This window comes from Lagopus leucura, unplaced genomic scaffold (assembly GCF_019238085.1).
Source record: "Lagopus leucura isolate 7727_CA_CO unplaced genomic scaffold, USGS_WTPT01 Super-Scaffold_100016, whole genome shotgun sequence".
In the NCBI taxonomy this organism is placed as follows: domain Eukaryota; kingdom Metazoa; phylum Chordata; class Aves; order Galliformes; family Phasianidae; genus Lagopus; species Lagopus leucura.
In genome coordinates, this window is record NW_024962270.1 from 4981667 (window position 1) to 4997212 (window position 15546).

Here is a 15546-nt window from a genome sequence, read left to right on the forward strand (position 1 = left end):
ATTATTTACCAGTGGTTTAAGCAACTTGTAACCTTATTGGATTTTCATAACATCCTTTTCAGTTGATTCATGCCTAAGGTAATATTTGAAATGATGAAACTGGTATACTTGCTGAACACTCCTTGCCATATATTTACCTGATCATTTGTAATTGATCCAAATGTCCTTTTCGGAGCTGTTTTGGGCTGTCATGTAAAATAAAAAATTAGAGAGTTTTAAAACAATTGTAACATGTAGGTAAGTTAATAAATACATAATCAATTAAACATAGATATCTAATGTGATAACCTAGAAAAGTCAAAGTATTACGAACAGGACTGCATGTAGCAAGATGTACATAGTACATAGTCTACACCTAACTTGCCTCTAGACATGCACAAGGCACTATTACACTCTCTCATCACAATATGTGATTGAATTCATTAGTTGTTGCCTACATTTGCTTTGTAATCACTGTTTTTTGCTTGTTTGTTTTTGCTCTGAATGTTCAAATCCACAGTAAAAAAAAAACTCGGAAGTTATACACCAATCTAAACTAAAATCTGTGTAGTCATAAACCTAACATGCTTCACCCATACACAGAAGATAAGGACACGATGTATTACCAACATCTACATAATAATTCACTATTTTTCAGCTTCCAATAACAAAAGTGGCTCTACAAAAGCTGGTCTGAAAGTGACAGACACTTCTACCAAATTACTAATCATTTCATTTCAACTAAACAAAAACAAAATTCAAAGCCCTCTTCTTTTAGAAATACTCCTTCCAAAAGAAGGAAAGTTAACAGCTGCCAGTAAGGCAATTAGCTAAGTAAGCCTGCCTCTTAACCTTCTCCATAACAATTTTTGAGACATTCACATGCATCCTATTAGACAGGAAGCTGATACAAAACCTGAAGGACAGTTAAAGGGATATCATATGTATGTCTGAGATATGCTATAAATTCCCTGTCCTCCAATATGCACTTTGTACTTCAAGTAAACACTATATTTATATCTCTAGATATAAAAACAAGGAAAAAACAGGAGTTGTTAGGCATTAATTAATATATTTAGAAAGATAATTTTTATGTTCACATTACATGTGTGTGAGAATTACAGATTTGCTCCAAAAATCTAAGAACTAAGCGAAAGAAATGACTGTATTTTAGCCATGTAATTCCCTAACACATCACTGTGTTTTTGGACGTAACAAGTAACAGTTCTGAACCAGCTCCTAAATCACAACCTCATCTTGTTTGACAGCCAAACAAGACACCTTAGGCTCATAATCCCGCATTTTAGAGCTCTCAGATGAATGCTGACTGGGTGTTGGAGCAGTGTGAATCCGTAATGCCCTCCTATTCACTACCTGCACTATAACCATATCAGTACTCTCAGGCAGAAGGGGATTCAAACTGACAGTCACCTGTATACAGGAAAATAGAAACAACTGAGGTATTTCTGAAAATTACCCTAAAGCAGAGATTGCCCAGGATCCTCAGCTTCTAGTACTTTTAGTTCAAATTTATCATGATGGACATTTATAGATTTGGCTCATGACAAGTGGAAAAAATAAAATTAAATAGAAAAAAAAAAACTTTGATAGGACTTGTTAAACAAGTAAGCAACTAAACAAGTACTAAATGTAAGTTGAGGTTCATTGAATTATTTTGTTCTCTGTTATTTTCAAGATAATTTCATTTGAAAAGGTGCCTGATTTCTATAAACAGGTGGTATCTTCATTGCACCAAATCCATAGCCGTGCTTTTAGCAGAAAGTTATTTAGCATGAGTAACTTATTTGATCGGAGGCCCATCTAAACTGAAAGTTTGGCTACAAGTGAAACCACTGTATCCTCCTCTTATGTTTATGTTTGAGGACAAAATGTTGATAAAATTTTTCATTTGAATGTCATGATAGACCTCTCCTCAGGTATCCAAAAATAAAAAAGAAAATAAATGAACAAAATCCGATGTCCTCCAGATTAATATCAGAAAGCCATTCTTTCACATGGACACATTTTTCCCAACACTAACACACAGCTTTTTGGGCTTGTCGGTCTGGAACAAATACTGGTGAACTGTAGATGACCGTAAGGCCTTCTCAGGGCCTTCACTCCTTGGAAAGTTTTCCAAAACTCAAAAGAGGAAGTTTATGTGGGAGGTGTAACAACCACTTCCTGCTTTTTAAAGACACGAAGCTGTGCTTTTCAAACAATGAAACTCATCCTTTTTACATTATTCTGAGAAAACAGTGGAGCTAGCAAATAGAACTGTAAAAATATATGACGAAACACAAGTGCAAGATGCCCCTTCTCTACATACTGGAAGGTAATAAATCACACTGCAATTTCAGATTAATAAATCAGAGACAGCTGCTCAGAAGTAGTAACAGAGTACTGAAAGTAGTTCCACAGAGACTAAATTCTAATACTCATTAAATAGAAATCTTTTGATTATGTTCATCAGGGAATGCTGGGGATAAACCAAAAATGTATTTTTTGGTGCTGGATTTCATCAGAAAGCCAATTTGTCTTCTTCCTCCTCCAGTATTACTGATTCCCATTTGTGTGACTCAGTAAAACAGCAGCAAAAGAAAAAAATGAAAATACTGTGTTACAGTATGGTAGCAATACCATTTTGAGACCCACCTCTGAAACCCTGTAATACTTGTGTGCACTGAAAATTTCACATTATAAGCCACCATGACTTTTGACTACGAGTTATATTCCTAAAAATGCCTTCTCTGCAAGTTGTTTGGAATAAAAAAAATCTTTCAAATGTGTCTGATACACACATTTACAAGTATTCATATTCAAGATGGTACTACAGATGGAAATTATTATTCTATTTATTTCCTACCTTCAATGCAGTTCAATAAAACTGCACAGAAAGAGAAATAATTTATTATATTACAGCAATACAAAGACTTCTATCAACTGCGTGTATGAACATGTAAGCAAAGTCAAAGATACTGAAAGAAGACAAAACTCTCTAAAAAGACAGAATAACATCTAGGATTGACTCAATTATTTCACAGAAATGTGAAGGACCACTCACTACAACAAAGTCATTTTCAGTTGTTGTAAGGATTAGATTAGTATCTCAAAATCTTAAGGTCACACAATAAAACTAGTTGCTGGATATGTCATGCATTCTACCTACAGATTTTTTATTCTACTTCCACCCTCAATTAACTTTACTGTTACTGTAAGAAGAGGCACACATGGATATATACAAAAACCCCACTGTAAACTGGAAAATTAAGTGAAATCAGTTTTGAAATTCAGTATTATGGCTTTTAACAAATCAGCAAAACCTAGACTAATTTACCAAAAGCAAGAATGATAGCTGGAATGCAGAGCTTCCATGATGGTTAAGCAGCATTAAAGTTATTCCTTATTATGCTCTTAAGCACGATCTGATTAGTTTTAACAGCTGCCCAGCAGGAAAAGCCAACCAATCATTCCACAGCAATATACATATTAACATACTTCTTTGCATTTAGTTTTCACTCATTTCAGGGGCAGGTACACACTGCACTACAGTTAGAGCTGGCACCTTTGGCTTTGAAAGTGATACCAAATAGTCAAAATGAAAACAATGTCAGAAAATCCTGATAATCACAATATATCTTAATACCTTAAAACCTTTTCTGATAAATAAACTTATTCCACTAATACATAACAGGCAGCAAATTGGTTTTGAGGTTCCATGGGAAACGGGATGGAGAGGAAAACTGAAAATACTGATTTATTTGTAGTTTAGAATGTGCTACAACAAATAGTATTTAAAGATGCATAATGGAAATGAGGATAATATTATATAGCTAGGGTTAAAATGAAGTGGAAAACCTCAAAGAGAGTCATATAATATTCCATTCTTAAAAACATAGAACATCTTGACTCAAAAAAAAGAAAAAAGAAAAGAAAAGAAAGACAATATGCTTGATAAGGCAGAGAGAAAAAAAATTACAATAATTTGACTTTGGAACATCAGCAATAACCATGGCAATAATACACATCACATTAATAGAGACAGCAATTATAGCACAGTGTGATAAAAATGTATTTCAACACTGACAGCTGATGATTCAGAATTTTTTCCTTTCACCAATGTTTCTTTTTTGTTTCCTTAAAATTGTCTGAAATGCTCTTTGCTACATGTCCCAGCATCAAAAGCTCTACAGGACTTCAGTGTTCAGACCCATTATATTTCAGGGCTAGGGAATATAAATTACTTTGCAATAAACCTTTCTTTCGGGAATAAAAATAACCATACTAATGCAGTCAAGTGCCACAATCTACAGTTGACAGTGGATTTAAAAGTATTCTTTGATATTTATAAGTTTATAATTTTGGACTTAGCATTTTTCTTCCCTGTGTTTCCTCCTGAAAAGAAGAAAAACATTCATTCTGTGTATTTAGAGTAACAACTACAAGAATTATTTAATTCTCTATCACTATCAAAGATCTGAAAGCTAAAACTAAAAATCAAGAACACTATAATTGTATAAGCTTCTTTAATATTTGAATTATCTAATTAATGACATCTAAATCTAGGAGAAACTGTAATTCCCTCTACCATATTCAAAACATATCTTATAAACCGGAAATCTTTATCACCCCAAAAACACAGCTTATGGAAAAATGATTTGGGGCAAAAGAAAAAACTCACAGGTGTAGAGAAGACATCTAGCCTTGAAGTAACTCAGAATTTTTAATAATAGATTTGGAACATTACTAGGATTCATATGAACCCCACTGGAAAAATAATTCAAGCTTTCTCAAGACAGATATCCAAATTTTGAGGAAAATTTTTATTGCTGCACCCACAATAAATAAAAGGAGCAGAAAATAATATTCACAATGTTATTCTGAAACTAAAATTAGAATGGATTGAGAACTTGCAGATTCCTTGCAGCAATACAAGCGTGATTAGTCACTTCCCATCAAAATTTGCGAGAACAATTTTTAACTCGGTCAAAAAACAATGGTATTCAAGTGAAATTGTTCCTGATGGAGACAGCTGTTGCTTGCTTTAGTAATAAGGTTCTTATTTAGCAACAATGAGTTTAGTCACAAACATCTGAAGTATGAAAAATACAAAAAAAAAAAAAAAACAACCACTGCTGGATACACTGGTGAAGAGTAACACATCAAACAGAAAATCAAAGTTAGTATCACCATCTCAATCTAGAACACTTTATATTTTTAGATAATAGTAGAAACTACGGGTATAGTATGTCCTAAGTGCACTGTTTGCAACCTTCCAGAACAAAAGATGGTCAAAATATAAATTCCTAAATATAAATATATTGTCTAAGCCGCAGTCACTTCCTCTTATACATACAAGAAGTTCCCTGAATCACAGAATCCTCAAAGATGGAAAGAGCCTCTGAAAGACATCAAGTCCAACTCCTCTACAATGAACAGAGATACCACAGCTAGATTAGGTTGCCCAGCCTCGCCTTGGAAGTCTCCAGGGATGGGGCATCAACCACATCTCTGATGTAACCTGTTCCAGTGCCTCACCACTCCCACTGTAAAAGATTTTTCCCTTCTGTCCAATCTAAATCTACCCTCTTTGAGTATGAAACCATTTCCCCATGCTTTATCACCACAAATTCTGCTAAAGAGTTGTCCCCCTTACCTTCCTGTAGCTCCCCTATAGATACTCAAAGGCTGCTATCTTGGAGCCTTCTCTCAGCCTCAGCTCTCTCAGCCCGTCCTTGAAGGAGAGGTGTTCCATTCCGTGGACCACTTTTGTGGCCCTTCTCTGGATGTTTACCTGGGCTCACTGCTCAAGTCTGTGTAGATGGCATCCTACTCCTCTGGTGTGTCAACTGAATCCAATAGCTTGAGGTCATCAATAAACCTGATGAGGGAGCACTTGACCCCAATGTTGATGTCACTGATTAAGATATTAAAGAGTATTGGCCCCAGCACTGACCCCTGTGAGACATCACTTGTCAATGATCTCCATCCAGACATTGACCCACTGACGACCACTCTCTGGACTCAATCCTGCATCCAGTTCTTCATTCACTGAACAGTCCACTCATCAAATCCATGTTTGCAATCAATAGCTGTTCCCTTGTCCACTGATGCAGTAACACCATCATAGAAGGCCACTAGGTTGGTCAAATAGAATTTGCCCTTAGTGAAGCCACGCTAGCTCTCCTGTATCACCTCCCTGTCTTCCATGTGCCTTAGCATGGCTTCCAGGAGGATCTGTTCCATGCTCTTCCCCAGCACAGAGGTGAAACTGACAGGTCAGTAGTTCCCACTGTCACCCTTTTTACCTTTTTAAAAAATGGGTTGATAGCAGGACAAGGGGAAAGAGTTTTAAGTTGAAAGAGGGAAGATTTAGATTGGATATCAGGGAGAAGTTCTTCACAGAGAGAGTGGTGAGGTGCTGCAATGGACTGCCCAGGGAGACTGTGGATGCCCTGTCCTGGAGGTGTCCAAGGCCAGGCTGGATGGCGCCCTGGGCAGCCTGGTCTTGTATTAAATGTGGAGGTTGGCAGCCCTGCCAGCAGCACAGTGTTTGGAGCTTGATGATCCTTCAGGTCCCTTTTGACCCAAGCCATTCTATGATTCGTCACTTACACTGAGAGGGACCCTATCCCCTCCTGCCATACCAAATGTATGAGGGCTGTGTGGCAAGCAGTTATCAGGGAAGACTGAGGCAAAAAAAGTTAAGTACCTCAGCCTTCTTCTTGTCTCTTGTTACCAGTCTGCCTCTGTCTCTTATTAGGAGGAGTATGTCCTCCTGGACTTTCCTTTTCTGTTTGAAGTACCCATACAAGCCTTTCTTGTTCTTTCTGGCATCCCTAGCCAAGTACAGTTCAAGTTGGGCCTTGGCTTTCCTGACCTCATCCCTACAAAACCTCGCAGCCTCCTTACACTCTTCTCATGGTACCTGTCCCTGTTTCCACTGTTTGTGCATTTTCTTCTTGCCCTTCAGTTTGACCAACAGGTTCCAGTTCAGCCACACTGGTTTTGTGCCTTCCTTTTCTGACTTGCTATACCCAGGGATGGAGAGCTCTTACACCCTGAAATAAGTCTCCTTAAAGATCTGTCAGCTCCACTAGCTCCACACACCCTTGATCATGAGGACTGTCTCCCAGGGTGTTCTATTAACTAACCCCCTGAAAACCTGGAAGTTAGCTTTCCTGAAGTTTGACATCCTAATTTTACTGTTCAGTCATCACATGTTCCTCTGGAAGGAGGTAACTTGTAACAGAAGAGGTAACTTGTTACACATATTTCTCAGCTAGCAGATCTGAGGATAGACAATAACTGGAAACCTGCAGGCCACACCTGATCCCTTGAATGGCTGCAAAATCAAGGCACGTCCTGCTACCTAAAGATCTATTTCACTAGAAATGTAGATTCAGTAGCTCCAAAATAAGATAGAAACCTATCAACTAAACTTTACAACTGCTTAATACATTGTACCTGGAGTAGTGTTTATCTGTTTAAAGAATTACTAGTAAACATTTTTTGTTGTTGTTTCTACTTCTATGTGATTTACCATTGAGAAAACTACAAATAATTCTTAAATTGTCAATTTGCCCGTACAAGTGAAAGTGAGGTTTTTATTCAATATCTTTTGGAAGAGCTTAAAAAAGTGTTTATCCCTAAGTGTGTTTCCTATGCAGTTGGATTCAAAGGACTATGTAAGGATATCCCAAGTCAATTATGCTCAGAAAGCATCACCACATCTGTGTTAACATACTGATCTGTCTGGACATCAGCAAATGATAATATTCACATAAGATGGATGAACTGAAGATCTCCATTTGACAGATTTGTGCCTTCTAGCTTGAGTCTATCATCTTGCCCACATAGAGACATGCTAAGTTATATATTATTGTTTCATGACAGCTAGTGTGAAAATCAGAGCCTTGAATGCAAAAAGATACACCAACTTGTCCCTCACCCTAACTCACTGAACTTACTGTGCCTGGAAGCAAGACTTTCTCCTCCAGTCTTCAGTCAACCCCTGAAAGGGATGTCAGGATAATGGAACCTGACAGTTTTACAGTAATGATGCCATAAACCACCCTAAAGAAGCCTTGTATCAACCAACAAGAAACAATTACCTTGACTCTTGACTCACTGGATTCAAACTACCATCGGTCATTAGCAGAGTTCTATCTACTTAGAGACAATAATTCACAACTGTAAGAATGTAAATCAGATTATTTTCCTCCTTAAAAATAAGACAGTGACTATTTAAAAAAAAAAAAGCTCATAGATGACCACTTAACCTTCCAAGATCTCTCTGAACAAATTACTATTGAGCAATATTTGTATTCTACCACAAACCTTTTCACAATGAAATATACTTTAATACTTCATATAATAAGAAAAATTGACAAATTAAGGGTTTTGTAGGAAGGCAAACGTTGAATTATATAATAAAATAGTGACAATATGGTTTTGATGGAAAGTTGAAGTTAAAATATTTTCAAGAAAGGGAGCTATATAGAGGGAAGACAACAAATCTATTATTGTGTGAAATTTGCTTACATAGCTGAAGTTAAGCAATGGGAAAACAGGGAGAATAAAAATACGTTTTGCTAGATTTCCAAGAGTAAGGACAAACAGGAAGGATAAGAATTCTATCTATTTATAATACAAATTTCTCCAATCTTCCTATGATTATTAATAGAAAATAAGATCAAATGAAAGTTATTTCTCCCTTTCATATATTTGAAGAGGAGCTTTTTGAGACTTTAGGATGTCACTTAACAATCTTAAACATGCCTCAAGTTTCCACATCTCATTTTATAGCTAACTTCAGCTCATGTCATGTCATCCACCCACTCAAAACTTTTCACCTAAGCTGAAAGCTGCATAAACTCTCTATTCTGTTTGAACTATTTCTCATTATTTCAGAATATTTTATATCTCGTAAGGAAACTTAACAGGAAAACTCTGCACAATTTGTGTTAAAGGGTACGAGAATTGCTCCAAAAGTAATACCTCCGGTTTTATTATGTTGGCCCATGATGCCAGAGGAGGGTGTTGGATGGCAGTAGAGGTTGAGTCTTCCAGGCAATATTCAGGCTATGCATAAGATGCCAGCAGAGGGGCAGTCTGACAGAATGGCATCTGACGTGGATCAGTGTATGAAGTACAGGTAAAACTGAATTCATCTATACATTAGTAATTGCCCCCATTGACATTCATTGATACCTGCTGAATATTTATGAAGACCAAACAGTGGATGTGAGCATCCACATCACAGTGGATGGAAAGTTTCAGCAGCAGAAAAAGCTACATGGAAGATAAGCCACATTCCATACAGCCAAGCACAACTCTCACAACACAAAATAAAGAGCATTTTGATCAACTCATCCACATGAATCAACTACTGGCACTGATAGAGTTTTATAGCAAGACTTTTTATATTGAATGGTGTTATTGTGCTCTTTATATCTGTTGTAGTTTCTATGGAAATAAAGAGGAGGCATTACTTCTAGGACTTACACGGCTTTACAATGGTAACGACCTATGTGGACTAAATGAAGCTACACTGTAACATCAAAGAAATACATAGATCCATAGCTGCAACAGAGAAAGTGCAAGATGTTTCAATTTTGACCTATTCCTTATAAGTACTGCAGACTTCAAAAGAATTACTCTGCATCCTTTAAAATACAGACCCGGTGTCCTAGCAAACCTTTCTCTGCTGAAGGGCAGCTAAAAGTTACCTTAGAAAGGCAACACATCCAACTCTCCATATTTATTAAATTACAGGCACTAGAGGGTGACTTTAGAGCTTGGCAGGAGCGCACCTCTAGAGCAAAAAATTTCCTAAATCTACTTTAGAGCCCCCTAAATCTATTATCTTTCCCACCTTTGCTGGCACATGAAGTAAGAGAGAAAACAAAGCAGTGTTCCCCAAATACATGAAGTATAATGCATAAGAGCTATTACAGTGATAATGGAAGTTAACTTGTCCTGCAATGTTACACTTAATAAAGTCCCTATGTTAACTCAATTAAGGGACTGTGAAGTAAGAAAAACAAATCAGGAGCACAAAGACAGGAGGTTTAAGCAGCTGATGATTGGGTCAATGCAGACATTCTGGTGAACACCTATGCTGAGATCGTTCCAAGTAGATGAGCATCCACAACCTCTGTTTGCTTCACCATGCAACTTGTTTGCAGGGTGCTTCCTTCCCTTCTGTCTAATGTACTCAACTGTCATGGTTTTATGATTTTTGGTCATCAGTATTCCACACCATAACATCATGTAATGCATTGGGGGTGGGGTTTGATATCTGCCGAATGTTCGTCTGTCGGAGAAGAACTACATTTCCCCAGGAGACTTTGCGGTCAGCAAGGGGATATAACTCCAAGCAAGGTCACCTGATTCTTCTTCTTCGCCTGCTCTTCACTGTCTGCGCTTCGCTATCTGCGCTTTGCTGCCTGCGCTTCGCCATCTGCACTTCGCCGTCTGCACTTCAGTCTCTCAACTGGACTGCACTTCTCACCCCAGCATTGTGGTGAGGTCTATACAATTCAAACAGACTCTCTCTCTCTCTCTCTCTCTCTCTCATTGTATTTTACTAATACTATATTTAGTAAAATCATTTGTTCCACCTCAGATCAGTGCTGTTGTTTTCAAGTATTTTGGGGTCCCCTGCTTCCCCTTTCCCAGAGGCGCGGATCCGCAGATCCCTCCGCCCTGCTGGTCACGGAACTGGGCCGGACCAGCCCATAAACCGTTGACATCAACTACTAAGATCATACTAGTATCACACTAAAAAGCAAGCAGGTCATAGGGAATTTCCATTTTCCCACCTTCAGCATCAGTCTTTTTGCTATCAAATTTGTAATTCTGTCTATGATATGATTTTCAATACTGATTTCATAAATCTAACTATTCCGTTCTAATTTAACTGCAAATCTAGTCACACTTTGTAATTTTAACTGCCTTCCTTGCTTTCATTTTACATAAAATATATCTTCTTACATTCCCAATTTTCACAGACAAGCAGTGATGTTAGTTACTTGATCCCAAACTCCTGCAAGGCTAAGAAACTAGTTTCAAGAGAAGTCTAGAAATCTGATGAAGATTTGTAATCTCCATCTTCCATAAGTCAAGGAATTGATAAATTGTATCAGAAAGCAGGGAAAAGCTTAGACTGAAAGACATTGCAAGAGATGATTTACAGTACCAAGAGGTAACTCTCCCCATCAGAGGCAAGACTGACGTGTTGTGAGACTGAGTAAGAATCTATTTTGTCAGATTACAGATGTATGAACTGACAGCTACAAAGAGATTATTATATAAATCTAGAAGGAATCCACCAGCTGCTTCTGATGATAGGTAAATACAGGAATAATATTCTGACAAGTAAGAGTAATGGAACTATAGCAGTAACACCAACCTAATTTCCCCCAAACTGACACAGATTAAACAAGCAACAAACTATCAGAACAAAGGATTAGCTCACATTAGAAAATGCTCTGCTCCTGTAAGAGCAGAGCTCTGCTTTCACTCTAGTCCATTGCTAATTGCACGTTGTAACTATGCACCGTGTAGTTTATGTGGTTGTGCTGGTTGACAAGAAATGCTAAGGAGTCAATAATAGGATTTAATTTAAGCAGGCACAGATATGAATCCATTTGGAAGAACAAAGCTGACTCTCCACAACAGTGTTCTGAGATCCTGTTTAAAAAACTGCTCTGAAACAGCTCTCATTTTTAACAGTCAAGAGAATAACAAAATGCTTCACATGGCAATCCTCAAAGCCAAAGCACAGGCCTGTGTAAATTCCACGTCTACTGATCAGGTTATACTAAATATTAGCTTGCCTTGAACTCAAACATGTGCTGTAATCAACAACAGCATGCATGCATTTTTAACACACTGATGGTATTACTAGACACAACGCATAAACATTTTATATACATTTGTGAGCAGCCTGACCACCCGAAGAAGCAAAGACCCGTGGACCATGTAGTTGCTCAGGGAGGCAACCACGTGATGCAAGAAGAATAAAACATGCACTGTCAACTCCCACTTTATGCTCAACTAAGACAAAAATCACTGCTTTCTTATCTGGCCATTTCCCTCCCTGAACTGCTTCACCATCTGTCGTAGCTTTCTTCTCCATCACCTCTTACTATCAATGTTATGCCATCCTTCCTCCCTCTCTAGACTTAAGGCAGTTGTTCACTGTAAATAATTTTCTTTTTAAAATTACTTTTAATTAAGTTCACCCTCCCTTGCCTTGTCCACAGTAAACACTACACAGCATCTGCTATTTGAACACTTCATGTTATCCTATCCACAGTTTGGGCACTGCAGTAGAGCATCATGAACATTTATAGCTCTATGCACAATTTCTTTGGCTAACAGCAAGGTGTACTGCATGACTGTTTCCTGAAATCTTCTTTATTGTGGCAAAAAAGAAAGCTTCACGTATTGTTGGAGTATCACTATTTTTAGGTCATTCAGTATTTGTAAACTTCAACTCGAATAACTTGGTCAGTTGCTAGAACTATCACACTGCTATCACATCTTCAAAAATGTTGCAACTGCTTTTCTAAATAAGAAAACAATTCAAAAGGAATCCTACGGACCATATTTGGGTTTTCTTACAAACACTGAGATGAAAACTAGAAACACTGTTTTCCTTAGAATTGTCCTCCATATGACTCCTGAGTAGGACAGGAACAAACGCAGAGGTTATCAACAACTGTTATTTTCTCAGAGTTCACAGTTTTCAGACATTATATCGTTCAATCACAGACACCTGGAAAGGTCTGAGCTTCTCATACCATGAATCAGTTACAAAAAAAAGTCTCCTTCTATTCAGATGTTTTGAGAAAATGCAGGAAGGAAAAAATATGCAAATGCTAATTTGAGTGGTAATTTAAATTGTACAAAACTGTGAGTGTTCCATTAAACAAATCAAACCCTGTGTTACAAAACTTGCTAGTAAGTCTGAACCCAAAACAAAAGAATAACATTTTAAGATGTTCTGTTTTCTTTTTAGAAAGAGGTAGGAGTTTCAAATAAAGTGAGTCACTTAATTAAATGACTTTGTAATTCATTAATGATCTGTTTTGCAAAAAAACTGAATACAACAATTAAATGCAACCTTTATCCCATACAGGAAATACTGTAACATTTGATTATTTGAAATAAAGTACAGAGTTGCTGAAAATGTGCTAACGACCTCTAAGCTACACAGATGAGTTTGTAGTTAACAGCTTGGTGTCTTTAGAAAATTGTTATGTCAGAAATCTCTTTACCTCTTCTGAGAAATAGGCCTGGCTCTGTACAGACAGTAGAGTATTTTAGTTAAAATTTTTTACCAGTGAAATGCAACTAAAGAGATTTCCCTTCATTGAACAGCTTGTTAATTTGCCATTACTTTCTCTAAAGTATGTAGCAACATATTCACTCTGTTGCTGCATGCATATTAAAGCTTCAGCTTTTGTGCTTCCGTGAAGTGACATGATATGCATATCTAATCACCTCCCACCTCCACGCTCACTGCCCTGCCTTCACATCCGCTGCTTACCTCAAATCCCCACAACACTGTTACATTACCCCTGCTAAATTCATCCTGTGCATTTGTATATGCTGTCACATTTCTGCATGCTGCTTAAATAGTGAAGGAAAATATTAACACATCAGAAGACATCAGTAACTTCACAGCATACCCCCAGCAAGAGGCACAGAGTAATGTATGAGATGCATTTTGGAAGAAAATGCAAGCAACACCATTTTGTGTTCATTCTCCCTCCTAACACTGTTAACCCATGGAAAAAAATTCTCATGCACCTCTTCCCTTCCCCATTCATCTCCCTTATCTTCCACAGTGAACGATGGATCTTTGTTTATATGCTCTGTCCTGCCTGCTCAACAGCATCTTTCATTTCTACCACTTCCTTCTCCTTCTTTTTTGATCACTTTTGATACTAACACTGTAAAAACTACCAGGAACTGAGTAGAATAATACATTGATGCTACTATTCCATACAGTGTCTGTCTGATGAAAACTGTTTTGGCGATATACAGATACTTTCCAAGCTACGTGAAATCTCTGTCTTATTTAAAGACAGTAAAACCATAACTTGAAAATTACCTGATAAGAAAGCACACAAGAGAAAAATGTAATTAAAGCATAGACAGAACAGCTATTACAGAACAGAATAGTCTGTCTTACTATTTCATGGCTTCTCTATAAGAGAGCACATTACTTAATCTCCTGGGCTAAGCACTACTGCTCAAATATAACAGTCATGCAACAGGGAGGCACAAACCCACTGCAACATATTGTTATATTATTATATTGGTGGTGATGAGAGCACATCCTTGATGGTGCAAGAAGATTATCAGCCAAAGCTGTACAAATAATTTGAATGTCAGTGGACTGTTAAGGAAGACGTGTGTGTTTCAGTTACACAGGCACACACACACAAGCAGCTTTCTCCAAGAAGATGAACTACAATGCTCTCAGGTGTATAGGATAAGATTTCAAAAGCTGTCTGCAGTGTACCACTACCACAATTCACAGTTTCATATTTCTAATTATTTGATGAGAACCGACAATAGTTGCGGGTCAGCAAAGACAAACAACAACACATTAGAAGAGAAGAAACTCACCTTAAGTAGTTCATAATGCTGAATACCATTCACACCAATGTCTGGATCAATGGCAGATGGAACAGAATAGCGAGAATTAATCGCTGTGTTTTCAGGGATAGAGATGTTAATAACTGTAGATGGGAAGAGGGGGGCATTGTCATTTATATCCTCTATTAGGAATCTGATCTTGACCAGTCTGAAGACTTCATCAGGCAAAACGGCAACCTCCACCTCATAAAAGCAGCGATTCTCACTAAAGATGCCAGAGCACAGCTTCTCTCGGTCAATGCGGTTTGCAGTTGTAAATATCTCACCAGTGTTCTCCTCCACTCGTACTAGTGGTACATCCCCAGTCTTATACACAAGCTTGAACTGTAGTGGCGAGGAAAGGGGGACATCTGGATCCAGTGTTAAATTAAGATCCTTGAGCAAATTGCCAATGAGGACATTTTCAGGCAGTTCTTCCCGCACTGTGTAGTTCTTCTCCTGCGCTCCAGATTGAAATACAATACAGGCTAATAAGACTGCCAAGAGGTAGGTTCCAGACAGCAAGTCCATTTCCAAATTGATTAATGAAGGTTCATGCAGAACACCAGGAGTAGCTGGAAAAAAAGGAAAAGAGAAAATATTTTAAAAATATACAGAATATTGTGGTTTGTAAGTGGTGAAGGCATGAAAGGACTGCCTTTCCCATAGCTAACAAGCTGCAGTGATTGAAAACCCATCTAATAAAATGGTATTTGACTCAACAGTCCTTCAGAAAACTCATAAAATGTCTTGCATGTATTTTTACTTACAACTACTTACTTAACTTGAGGAAAGAATCCTGGAACTGAACCAGAGTTAACAAGCACAAATAACAACAAAGACAAATAATTATTTCTATATCCAGCTTCAGATTTTTCTTTTTGAAGAAAATCCTTTCCCTTGAACCCC

The 15546-nt window shown here is 37.5% G+C and overlaps 1 protein-coding gene across 2 annotated transcripts in view; it reads right to left on the reverse strand.

Moving 5' to 3' along the window:
• LOC122183001 (protocadherin-11 X-linked-like) overlaps positions 1 to 15546 on the reverse strand; it is a 75602-nt gene that overhangs the window by 11778 nt on the left and 48278 nt on the right. For both annotated transcript variants that reach the window (XM_042876707.1, XM_042876706.1), the window contains exons 2-3: positions 14629 to 15212; positions 138 to 185 (exon numbers count right to left, since the gene is read on the reverse strand). In XM_042876707.1, coding sequence (XP_042732641.1) covers positions 138 to 185; positions 14629 to 15168 — 588 coding nt within the window. In that variant the 5' untranslated portion in view covers positions 15169 to 15212. The remainder of the gene's footprint in view (positions 1 to 137; positions 186 to 14628; positions 15213 to 15546) is intronic.